At 41.3% G+C, this 13,196-nt stretch overlaps 1 protein-coding gene across 6 annotated transcripts in view; it reads left to right on the top strand.

The window, feature by feature from the left end:
* Positions 1-13,196, top strand: part of MMS22L (MMS22 like, DNA repair protein) — a 143,101-nt gene that overhangs the window by 129,077 nt on the left and 828 nt on the right. For 4 of the 6 annotated variants that reach the window (XM_038395799.1, XM_038395802.2, XM_038395801.2 and 1 more), the window contains one exon: positions 3,236-5,156. In XM_038395799.1, the coding sequence (XP_038251727.1) occupies positions 3,236-3,317 (82 nt within the window). In that variant the 3' untranslated portion in view covers positions 3,318-5,156. Of the gene's footprint in view, positions 1-3,235; positions 5,157-10,535; positions 10,551-13,196 lie in introns of those variants that run through there. The other 2 variants (XR_006279875.1, XR_006279874.1) reach the window with 2 other exon arrangements.

Genomic DNA, 13,196 nt, shown 5'->3' with positions numbered 1-13,196 from the left:
CTTTCTCAGATGTTTTGACACCAGGCTTGCAAAAACACACGCAATAATTTAATGCAGAGCCTGCTGGCGTCCATACAAATAATGGTTATCTATACTACATTAGCACTTTGGAGCACACTCATGGACCAGGACCTCTTTATGCTACATGCAATACAAACACAAAACAGGAAGTCAGTCCCTGCTCCAAAGAGCTTACAATCTATTTAGTTCCTTAGTTTGATTGTGCTATAAGTCCCTATTTTTAAGGCTTAATACTGCAATTTTAGTGTAAATATCTGATTCAGGCTTGGCATAAGAAATATCCATGGATTAATTTTAAGGGTTTTTATACAGTTTAAAATAAAAAAATAAAATCAAAGCTGGTAATTTCAGATCCTTCAAAAAATCCTCTGAGTCATTTTAATTTTACATAATATAAACTGAAAATATTAAAATTAAAACAAAAAGATGATACCAAAATATACTTTACAGTGAACCAGAAATTCACCAGTAATGTATGATTTCCCAGTGGGGTATGAGAGAAAGGGTCAGGAAATCGGGCTTCTAGAGTGGATATAGTCATGCAGGATATGTATATTAAGGAAGATGCTCACTTAGAGGATTCTAAATTAGGAGGAACGATTCCATCTTCTCATGCATAAAGGTATAATTTGTCTCACTTTTATAAGTCAAGAAAATAGAATGCATGCTGTGGTCCTAAGCACTAGTAAGAGATTGGTATTCAGGTTTTTTGTTTTTCCCACAAAAGTAAGAATAGGGGTAGCAGTACTTTTCTGTAATAAGGTAATGTGTTCCTTTTCATTCCCTTGATACGGAAGGGAGAGGGATGGAGGATAAAATTTAAAGGGAGGAAAAATACTAAATGTACTTAATGTCAGTTTTTTTTAATTGAGTAATACGCACATTAAACGTGTAATGTTTGGTCCAACATGAGTACAGTGTTTAACCATGTAGAATATTAACTCTCTTAGGTTGCAATTATTCTCACATTTATTGGTTTTTGATCTAGCTAAGGATCAAACATGTAAATTGATGCTTCCTGTTCAGCTGGGTACTTAAGCATATGACTGTGTAATAAACCACACCCGAGTGGTGTAAGTTATACTGACCTAAGTGCAGGTGTGGACGATGCTATGTCGGTGGGAGAAGCCTGGGAGAGCTTCTCCTGCCAACATAGTTACCACGTCTCATGGAGGCAGGAGATATTAAGCCGCCAGGAGAGCATCTCCACCACAAACGTTACAGTGACACAGCTGCAAGTGCTGTAGTGTAGATGGAGTTTTAGTCTCTAGAAGTGCTTCAAGTTATGTTGTTGCTTAAGTTCCTTGCTGAGTGGGACCAGGGCTACTGAAAGGGTGAAATCTAGGCTCCCTTGAAGCCTTTGCAAGTTTTGCCATTAACTTTACACATTGTGGGTAAAATCCAGACCCCACTGCAGTCAAACAAGTGTGTAACTCTGCAGGATTGGGGCTATAAATATTATATTCATTTTGTATTTTACATAGTCATACAAACTCCAACCCATAAAATATGTAAAGTGAATAAGTATTTTTTTCAATCATTGTCCATGGTACAAGTTTCATTTTCAGCAAAGAGTACAAATGAAAGGAGTTACATGTAAAATAATAAAAAGCATGGCATGTTTTAAGTTTCTCTCCTTTTACAACTGGGAGCTGCAGGGTCTCCCTGCCAGCAGCTGCTGAGCAGCTCCAGGATCCCTCTGCCCGTGGCCAGGGCTGGGGGGTGGAAACCAGCTGCTCATGGTGGCTGAGCAGCTGCACAGGGCCCCTGCCACCGCTGGCAGCTGGGGAGCTCAGGGGTCCCCGCTGGCACCGGTGGCCGCCCCCGGAAGCTGGGCTGCTGCAGGAGTCCCCTACTGCTGGCTTCAGCAGATGTTATGAGCCTGCTTAGTTTGTGTGAGCAGGCTCAGTACCCTCTAAATAGCACATTCAGTCAGATAGCAGTTTTTTACCCTACAGGGTGGGTGGTCAGCTGAGGGGGCCCCCATTGTCACAAAGGTCACTGGAAGTCACGGATAATAATCGTAGCCTTATCCATGAACAATGAATACAATCATCCTAGTAAAAAGCTTTCTTTCTCAAATCTAGATCCTCTAAGCATAAATATCTATGTACATAATTATGTATTATTCTGTTTGCTTACATTTGTTGAAGTTCAAATCCCATGTAAATCAGAAACAAAGTCAAGATATTCCACTGGTAATGACACTATCAAATGTTAGGTTGCATATATTTGCTGTGATTTTCATGTTAAACCATATTTGTAGAATTGAAATGATTGAGAAGGATATTTTGTGAAGAAAAATATAGAAATATTTCATATCTGTTCTTTACATAAAGGTCTTAGTGGATAATAAACTAATGATATGGTGATATCTTTAACCTTCTTTCTAAGCCCATTCTAGCAGCCTGTCATAGTGTGCCATTTTGGAACCACCACTCCATGAACTACGTACCAAATATCCTAGACAAAAATTAAATATGTGGTAACATATTAAGCTCTGAACATGATTCTGGTTCTGAGTACTTGCTGTTTGCTCCGCAATCTCTGTGAGAGTAAGGGGGTTCTGGTTCTGAGCCTCAGCTAGACAAGTAAATACACAATTTAAAATAAAGAAGTGTCTAGCTTAGGAGGAAAGTTTACTTAGATCTTGAAGATATTCCATTTACTATGTGCCAAACAAACTAAAGGAAATATTTCTTCACACAACACACAGTCAACCTGTGGAACTCTTTGCCAGAGGATGTTGTGAAGGCGAAGACTATAACAGGGTTCAAAAAAGAACTAGATAACTTCACGGAGGATAGGTCCATCAATGGCTATTAGCCAGGATGTGCAGGGATGGTGTCCCTAGCCTCTGTTTGCCAGAAGCTAGGAATGGGCAACAGGGGATGAATCACTTGATTACCTGTTGTGTTCATTCCCTCTGAAGCACCTGGCATTGGCCACTGTCGGAAGACAGGATACTGGGCTAGATGGACCATTGGTGTGACTCAGTATGGCCACTCTTATGTGCCATTGGATCCTTGTTTGCCCCTCAGCCAAACTTTGCTAAAAATTCATAGTAAGCCAAGCAATTGCAGAAGTGAGGAAGGAAAAAGTTCTGGTCTTACCTCACTTTACGTGAAAAGCTTGCATGAAAACTGCATTTTTTTTACTGTTACGTCCTATGAAATTGTTTAACTGACATGTTGTATGCTTTTGTTTTTAACAGAGAAGCCTACAAAAGACTGTTATCTCACCTTACAGCAGCTGGTCAAAATGAGATACTAAAACTGGAAAATGAGACAAGTTAACAATGTATTGGTGATTAATTCTTTCCCCCTGAAATATTTGCACACTGTTACTGCCTGTACTGTTATTGTAATGCACTATCAAAGTTGTTTATCTTTACAAATAGAATCTATTTAATGCTTTTTAAAAGTTAAGCTGTTTTTCCAATAGCATTGGTAGTGTTTGGCTATTGTCAGAAATATGAAGAGTAATTCAAATCTTTTGTTTTTCAGTTGATGACTGAAAGATACTGCAAATTCATTAAATATTAGAAACATCCATCTAAAATTCACAAGACAATGTGTGGGATTTTCAGTAGAGCTGAAGTGATTTAGCACAAGTCCCACTGATGTTCAATGCGTTTTGAACAAAATTTTAATTTCTAAATTTCTAATGGGAAAGTGTTTTGTAGCTCAGAAATAAGTGTGATGTGTAGAACTCTGGGGATCAGGCAGCAGGCTTTTGTACACAAAGGAGTACGCAAAGTATGCTGAGCTCAGTGAATGCAATCTCTTCACCGAAAGCTGGGTCAGGGTTAGGCTATCTTACGTTAATAGAAAGGCATGTGTATGTGTTGAATAGAATAGAGACAGGCGTCCTAACCTTGCTCTTGTATTGAAACATTTTGGGTCTCTCAGATTCCTCATCTCTGTTGCTTCCTCCCTCCCTGCAGGACAAGTCTCAGGTTCCTGAATATCAAGAAGATTGCCCATTCTGACGGAAGTGTTAATTTCCTAGTCATCCTCTTATCCTGGATTTAAAATGAACTAAATTATAAATCTAGTAAAATCCACAAAATTTGATGTGAATTTCATTAGCTAGTTTAACTGAGACGAAGGACAAAGGGAGAGAGTGAGAAGGCTGATGCACTTAAAGATTTTGAAATCAGTTCTTCTAGTTAGTTCAGACTGTGTTTAATGTTGGGTAAGCCTGGCTAGATAGATTTCTCAAACCTCTCACTGTGTCCTTGATAATCTCTTGATCCTTTCTCTAGTCCATCGTAAAGGTTCCTAAACTTTAATTCTATTCAGAGAAAAGTTATTTAAGATTCTGTAGACTTCACATCTTTCACTTGACTCATTAACATGGGTTCCTAAGATTTATTCCTGTGGCATGGAAGTAGTATGTGTGTGCACCTTCTGGCAACACATTGAATTGGTTATCTACTTTTAAAGTTATTTCTAAACTTTACAGAGTTAATGGGGGAGGAGGAGAGACTATTTTTGTATCCAACAACTACAGGTCCCTAAAATCTTGTTCGGAGCAGCGTCTGTTTTGTTACAGTGCTCCTATCAAGTAGAAACAGATAATCTTTTTTTTTTAAATCAGCTATTGTTATATCAGATAAAGTAGTAACTAAAAGCCTCTTTAGGCTACTTAATAGTGCAGAACATGGAGGTTCTTTTCATTATGAAAGTGACTTATTGAACTTGTGTTGTAAGCTTCTGTAGCTGGAAGGAGTCTTATTCATCTCAAGAGGCTTGTGCTTCTAAAAAGCTTTTTTTTTTCCTTTAAGAAAACTCTCCAAATGAGATTAATAGAGATGCCTTTGAAATCTGAATTTTATCACACAGTAGGTAGCAGAACAGATGTCTGACTGTAATATTACTTCCTGAAAGTAAGCCCTTTGACTTTTAAAGAATAGGTATTGTAACAAATTATTTAATGATGTGTTCAGTGAGGTTTTAAAGGTAGAGTTGATACTGTCTGTAAAGTTTCTAAAAAAGCAACAATGCTTTATGAAAATGTGACATAGCTCTTGGTGCATGAGACGTTAATTTAAACAGTTTGGAAATTATTGTTCTTCTCTGTCAAAAAGTTAATGCAAACAGAAATAAAGCATTTTGCATGATATCACTCAACTATTGCCAAGCAGGCAATCTGGTGTAGTTTAATTATTTGGTGTGGATGGGGGCAGATGTGACTGACAGTCTTGATAATAAAGAGAACAAGGCTTTTGCAGAGTATTATGGGGTAGGGTGGCTTGTCTAGTATACCTCAAAACATTCCATCCAAATATTTCACTAGCAAAAAGGCTGCTGAATTACTTTAATTTTCCTTCAATGTATTTTAAGTCTGAAACCAACTATCTATTGTGTATGTCTGTTATAAACTGTAGCCGTAAAAACCCTTTAAGGTACTGAATATTGCATGTGTGTATACAAAGTATATTTAACCCTTTTACACTTCCTTTCAAACATCAGTTTTCATTTTAAATAATTTTAAATAAACCATTCATTTATAAGCTACTACAGCCACATTGTGCACCTGCGTAAGGGCCAAAACCTGCAGATCAGTTGTACGTGGGGCCATTTGCAGAGGAGACCCCAGACAAGGTGGAGATCGTTCCCTGGAGAAGATCTCAAGAGAGTCTGCAGCTAGCTGCAGAGCAAGAGTGATTTTGGGGTGGCCTGGATCTGCCTAATTGATCTGTGCATTTGTGGATCAGCTGAGCCAAAACCCCATGCAAGGGGAGCAATGGGCCACATTTGTGTCTCCTCCCCATTTATGGTAGCAGCAGTTTTACCCAGCTCTTCAGGCATCCTGTCTGCAAGGTATTGTAGATTCTATTCAGCCCTGCAATATTTTAAAATTGAGTACTAAGTCCTTTTATGCCAGCTTTGCTCCATCCTTGTGATTTGGCCCTTTGCAGGTTTCTCCTGGGGGATCCTCATTAGTATCATAATGGAGCAGTGCCACTTCAGAAAACGTAACAGCAGAAATGGTCTCCATGTTTTGTAGTATATTGTTAAAGGAATATTGCTCTTAGGCTTAGGTGTTTTATAGCATTTGTGACTTATTTCCATAATCAAGAAGAAAACCCAGAGAATAAGACTGTAGCTAGGATTGCTAATGGAATTCAACAAGACTTGTATACGTATGCTTTGTCCAGCTCACTTTATGAATATATGAGTTGGTGACTTTCTAAGACATTTATGACATTATTCACCATCATCCCCACAGTGATGATTGTAATCACATGATAGCAGTATTCAATGGTATTTTGATCAAATATTAAATTTCTGTTAAAGTTTTCAAAACTACTACACTGGCTCATTAAATGTCATTTCACTCTCCCCCACCCTCATAAAAAAAAAAGTCAGCGTAACAAAAGCCTCATTTATACATCTTTCTTTTACTCTATCTGCTTCAGTACTTTCAGTGTGGAAAGCCTTCCTCATACACACAGTAAGACAAACAGCACTGATAACTGGATAAAAATAAAATACCTTTGTTATATATTTCCTCTATTACAGAATTCAGGATACTGATCTTCTCTGATCCAACATACTTTGGTATAGAACAACTCTCCAACACGCCATGCTAAACTGCAGATTTTTTTTTTCCTTTTCTTTTTCTTTTTGAAACCTAACATGATTCCTCCCCCCCCCCCCCAAAAAAAGAGGCATTGTTAAAAATCCACACTAACTTGCATTATTACCATGGAAATGTACATCTATTTTGTAAGATTTTCACATTTTTGTATTGTTATTGGAAAGCAAGAACAAGATGTATTAAATTATGCCTTGCTTCCATTTTCACTAACAAAAAATGAAGTGAGGGGGCATTTCCTAAGATGAAATAGCTCATAAGATAGTAAATTTTACCCTTTTATGGATGGACTAAGGCAGTGCACACATGCAAAGAATAAAGATCTGTACAGTATTTGGTGTAATTATACAGAACATGAGTAGCAGAACACTACTTACATGGTCATTTATGAAAACTTCCATATAACTGTCCATTTAAATTGCCATATTTCCCTCAAGAAATTGATAATAGGCATTACGGCAGTCGTCTTTTTCCCTCTTCCGTAGTTTCTGAAAATTAGGTATGTTGGAAGGTTTTTTAGGCACTACATTTCATCCTAATTTATCTGAATTTTTATTGTATTTGTATCTGTATTTAAAATGTGATGTAATCAGCCCTTCTGTTAGAAATGGTTACAAAAATATACTGATGATAAAAACCAAGTGTGGTGTCAACATGTCATGGCAGAGTTAGATTGTTTTAGAATACACATTAGTATTGTAAAACAAAAGTATGGTTAGGAAGTAAGTTTTGTCTCAAACTTCTTTGAGCTACTTACAAAACAAAACCTTTTGAAGGTGGTGGTCTGCCACTACACAAATGAAAAGCAACTGTTAACTAAAAGACCCTCATTTTGTATCTTGATGTATACAGTCTTGTTACAGGTACGGACTTTGCCCACCTCAAAGGGGTTACAGGATTGGGGCCAAAATTCACTGCATTTTCTAGACCAACTTATTAAGCCCTATAGTGTAGTTCCTGGAAGAGTTTGCCTCTTACATTTGAACAGGACATTACTGTGCAAGTAAGTTATCCTAGTACCAACTGAATACCCCATATTTATCAGTTGTAAATTGATTTCCCTCTTATGTCTGTTTTGGTAAAAAAGGTTAATATAAATATAATATTATCATTTTAGTCCACGTGATGAATTCTGCGAGCAACATCAAAACCTGGTACAGCTAGTCCAAATTAGATTTCCATACTCTAAGCTTATATTTCACAGTTGATATTATTTATACAGATATGTCTTAAAGGTACATATTTATTTTATCAGAAAATGGTCAGAAATTGGTTGAAGGACAAACATTCAATTCATTAAAAAATATACAAGCAACTTAAATTCACTAAGGAATTATGGGAGAGAGGTGGACATGAAGAAAAATGGAAATGATGCAACTTCCATTTCGTATAGGCAGTGTGATGTGCTAAATAATGCCTTAGCCCAGGTCTACACTATGAGTTTAGGTCGAATTTAGCAGCATTAGATCGATTTAACCCTACACCCGTCCACATGACACAGCCATTTTTGTCGACTTAATGGGCTCTTAAAATCAATTTCTGTACTCCTCCTGATGAGGGAATTAACGCTGAAATTGACATCGCCGGGTTGAATTTGGGGTAACGTGGATGCTATTCAATGGTATTGGCCTCCGGAAGCTATCCCAGAGTGCTCCATTGTGACCGCTCTGGACAGCGCTCTCAACTTGGACGCGCTGACCAGGTAGACAGGAAAAGCCCCACGAACTTTTGATTTTCATTTCCTGTTTGGCCAGCGTGGCAAGCTGATCACCAGAGTTGATGATGCAGTTCGCGGCAGCAGAGGTGACCATGGAGTCCCAGAATCGCAAAAGACCTCCAGCATGGACCGAATGGGAGGTATTGGATCTGATTGGCATATGGGGAAATGAATCTGTGCTATCAGAACTCCGTTCCAAAAGACTAAATGCCAAAATATTTGAAAAAAATCGCCAAGGGCATGAAGAACAGAGTCTATAACAGGGACCCACAGCAGTGCCACATGAAACTTAAGGAGCTCACGCAAGCCTACCAAAAAAACAAAGAGGCAAAAGTCCACTAGGGATCAGACCCCCAGACATGCCGCTTCTATGATGAGCTGCATGCAATTCTAGGGGGTGCCCCTACAGCTACCCCACCCCAGTACGTGAACTCCTGCAAAGGAGTCTCATACAACAGGGATGAGGATTTTGGGGAGGAGGAAGTTGAAGCTAGGGAAGCGGCGAAACTGTTCTCCCCGACAGCCAGGAACTGTTTATCACCCTGGAAACAGTACCCTCCCAACCCGTGCTCCCGGACCTTGTAGGCGGAGAAGGCACCTCTGGTGAGTGTACCTTTGTAAATATAGTATACGGTTGAAAAGCAAGCATGTTTAATGATTAATTTGCCCTGAATACTTGGGATGCATTCGCGGCCAGTACAGCTACTGGAAAAGTCTGTTAACGTGTCTGGGGATGGAGCAGAAATCCTCCAGGGACATCTCAATGAAGCTCTCCTGGAGGTACTCCCAAAGCCTTTGCAAAAGGTTTCTGGGAAGGGCAGCCTTATTGCGTCCTCCGTGGCAGGACACTTTACCACATCAGGCCAGTAGCACATAATCTGGAATCACTGCATAAGAAAGCATTGCAGTGTATGGTCCCAGTGTTTGCTGGCATTCAAGCAACATCCGTTCTTTATCTCTCTCTGTTAGCCTCAGGAGAGTGATATCATTCATGGTCACCTGGTTGAAATAGGGGAATTTTATTAAGGGGATATTCAGAGGTGGCCGTTCCTGCTGGGCTGTTTGCTTGTGGCTGTAAAGAAATCATCCCCGCTATTAGCCACACGGTGGGGGGAAGTGATCATCCCAGAGAATTGGATGAGTGGGGAGGTGGTTGAGTTGCATTTGTGCTGCATGTTAACCCGAAAACAGCAGCCCCTCCTTTTAAATGGCCAAAGTAGTATTTAAAAAGAAACTCCTCCTTTTTTCCTTCTGCAGCTGCAAATGTTTCAACGCTGCCACTATCATTTCCGTCCCAGAGACTAGCACAGATAAGACGACGGGAAAAAAAGCACTCACGATGAAATGTTCTCTGAGCTCATGCAGTCCTCCCCCACTGAAAGAGCCCAGCGGAATGCATGGAGGCAAACAATGTCAGAGTCTAGGAAAGCACAAAATGAACGCGAGGACAGGAGGGATGTATGCGAGGACAGGAGGGATAGATGGCTGGAGCAACGGGGGAGGTGGTGGCAGCGTGATGAGAAGAGGTAGGATGCAATGCTGAGGCTACTAGAGGATCAAACTGATATGCTCCGGCACATGGTTGAAGTGCAGGAAGGGCACAGACAACCATTGCAGCCCCTGTGTAATGAACCGCCCTCCTCCCCAAGTTCCATAGCCTCCTCACCCAGACTCCCAAGAATGCAGGGTGGCTCTGGGCACCCAACCGCTTCACTCCAGAGGACTTCCCAAGCAACAGAAGGCTGGCATTCAATAAGTTTTAAAGTGCACTGTGGCCTTGTCCTTCCCTCCTCCCCCACCCCACCCGGTGCTTCCTCCATCCCTCCAGGGCTACCTTGGCAGTTATCCCTCTATTTGTGTGACAAATTAATAAAGAATGCATGAATTTGAAACAACAATGACTTTATTGTCTCTGCAAGCGGTGATCGAAAGGGGGAGCGGAGTGCAGTTGGCTTACAGGGAAGTAGAGTGAACCAAGGGGGCAGGATTTCATCAAGGAGAAACAAATAGAACCGTCACACCATAGCCTGGCGCCAGCCATGGAACTGGGTTTCAAAGCTTCTCTCATGCGCAGCGTGACCTGCTGTGCTCTTCTAACAGCCCTGGTGTCTGGCTGCACGTAATCAGCGGCCAGACGATTTGCCTCAACCTCCCACCGCACCATAAACATCTCCCCCTTACTCTCACAGAGATTGTGGAGCACACAGCAAGCAGTAATAACAAGGGGAATATTGGTTATGCTGAGGTCTAACCAAGTCAGTAAACTGCGCCAGCGCGCTTTTAAAAGTCCGAATGCACATTCTACCACCATTCTGCACTTGCTCAGCCTATAGTTGAACAGCTACTTACTACTGTCCAGAGTGCCTGTGTATGGCTTCATGAGCCATGGCATTAAGGGGTAGGCTGGGTCCCCAAGGATAACTATAGACATTTCAACATCCCCAATGGTTATTTTCTAGTCTGGGAAGAAAGTCCCTTCCTGCAGTTGTTCAAACAGACCAGAGCTCCTGAAGATGCGAGCGTCATGTACCTTTCCCGGCCATCCCATGTTGATGTTGGTGAAATGTCCCTTGTGATCCACCAGTGCTTGTAGCACTATTGAAAAGTACCTTTTGTGGTTTATGTACTTGCCGGCTTGGTGCTCCGGTGCCAAGATACGGATATGGATTCCGTCTGTTGCCCCACCATAGTTAGGGAATCCCACTGCAGCAAAGCCATCCACTATGACTGGCACATTTCCCAGGGTCACTACCCTTGATATCAGCAGATCTTTGATTGTGTTGGCTATTTGCATCACAGCAGCCCCCACAGTAGATTTGCCCACTCCAAATTGATTCCCGGCTGACCGCTGACAGCTGTCTGGCATTGCAAGCTTCCAGAGGGCTATTGACACTCGCTTGTGAAATGTGAGAGCTGCTCTCATCTTGGTATTTTTGCACTTCAGGGCAGGGAAAGCAAGTCACAAAGTTCCATGAAAGTGCCCTTACACATGCAAAACTGTCGCAGCCACTGGGAATTGTCCCGCAACACTATGTGGTCCCACCAGTCTGTGCTTGTTTCCAGGCCCAGAATCGGCATTCCACGGCATGAACCTGCCCCATTACCACCATGATGTTCAAATTGCCAGGGCCCGTGCTTTGAGAGAAGTCTATGTCCATGTCCTCATCACTCTTGTCACCGCAGTGCCATTGCCTCCTCGCCTGCTTTTGCAGGTTCTAGTTCTGCATATACTGCATGATAATGTGTAAGGTGTTTACAGTGCTCATAACTGCTGCGGTGATCTGAGCGGGCTCCATGCTGGCTGTGGTATGGTGTTTGCAGGAGATCAGAGTTGCTGGGGAAGCGATGGTTGGATGACCAGTTTTGCAGACCTACTGCACCATCTGCTGCCAGCACACAACAGCTGAGCGGGCTGCACACTTGCCATGGTATGGCAAGACGAGCAGGAGAGCAGAGTTGCAGTGGAGAATAGATATTTATAAAGAACGACGAGAGGACCTGCAAGGTGGATTCATGGCACCAGGAGAGCAGAGTTGCAGCGGATGACGACTGTCATATAGAGGACCTACAAGACCACCAGGATAACAGAGTTTTGCAGACATACTGCACCGTCTGCTGCCAGCAGCACCTGGACACAACAGCGGCAGTGTCAGTGAGCTGAGCAGGCTGCATGCTTGCCCTGATATGGCGCGAGAAAAGCAGGAGAGCAGAGTTGCAGCGGAAGCGGTGGAGAATAGGTATTTATAAAGAATGACGAGAGGACCTGTGAGGTGGATTCATGCCACCAGGAGAACAGAGTGGCAGCAGAATCAGTTGTTCAATGACGATGGTTTGCAGTCCTACTGCACCGTAAAAAGGCACAAAACAATTGCTACCGTTGCTTTCACAGAGGGAGGGGCCACTGACATGTACCCAAAACCACCCAGGACAATGGTGTTGCCCTATCAGGCATTGGGAGTATAACTCAGAATTCCAATGGGCGGCGGAGACTGTGGGATAGCTACCACAGTGCAATGCTCCGCGAGTCGATGCTAGCCTCGGTACTGTGGATGCACTCCACCGACTTAATGTGCTTAGTGGGGACACACACAATCGACTGTATAAAATCGCTTTCTAAAAAATCAACTTCTATAAATTCAACCTAAGAGACATACCCTTAGACAAGCAGTGCTCCTGCAGAAGGTATCTGGATTTCTTATAATTTTCTTGAATTTTTTGAGCGTATAGAAAAGCTACTGTAGCTTTGCATTATAACAAGATAATCTCTACTGAAAATACCATTGAATGCTGACATTCTCTCCTTTTCTTTAAAAAATTATTTAAAAAAAATCTAAGTAATTTTCCTAAAACCAAAATGATGATATCCCTTTACATAATCTATATTCTTGAACTGCCTGCCACGTCTTCCTTCCCTGCAAACTCTTGACTGCAGAGAAAGTATTGTAAGCTTGCCCTCTTAATTTATTCTACGTTCTAATTTTCAGTAAACAAATGCTGCCTTTTTTCACACTTGTTCCACATTCTGCCTAAGTTGTTTCTGCTTGTGTGCACGTTCAATTATCTATTTCTTCCTGATCCTGCAACTGATGTACTAAATTTCTATATGGGTAGGGGAAAAAAGAACCCTAGGCAAACCTCAAGGCAAAACAGTACAAACTTTTGTAATTCTATCTCAGGTCCAGGTACTCTACCTGAAAGCTAATAAATCATGAATATACAGCATACAATAAATATACTGGGATTTTAAAAAACATATTCTACAAAATTTTCTTGATACTGACAACTGGGCCACAACATCTCAATATTTCTTTGGTCAGTGCTTGGATGTGAAATGCTCAAGGGAAAATGAAGA

Source organism: Dermochelys coriacea, chromosome 3 (assembly GCF_009764565.3).
Source record: "Dermochelys coriacea isolate rDerCor1 chromosome 3, rDerCor1.pri.v4, whole genome shotgun sequence".
Taxonomy (NCBI): Eukaryota; Metazoa; Chordata; order Testudines; family Dermochelyidae; genus Dermochelys; species Dermochelys coriacea.
Note: the sequence above shows the minus strand (reverse complement) of the source record. Positions and strands in the feature narration are given on the sequence as shown.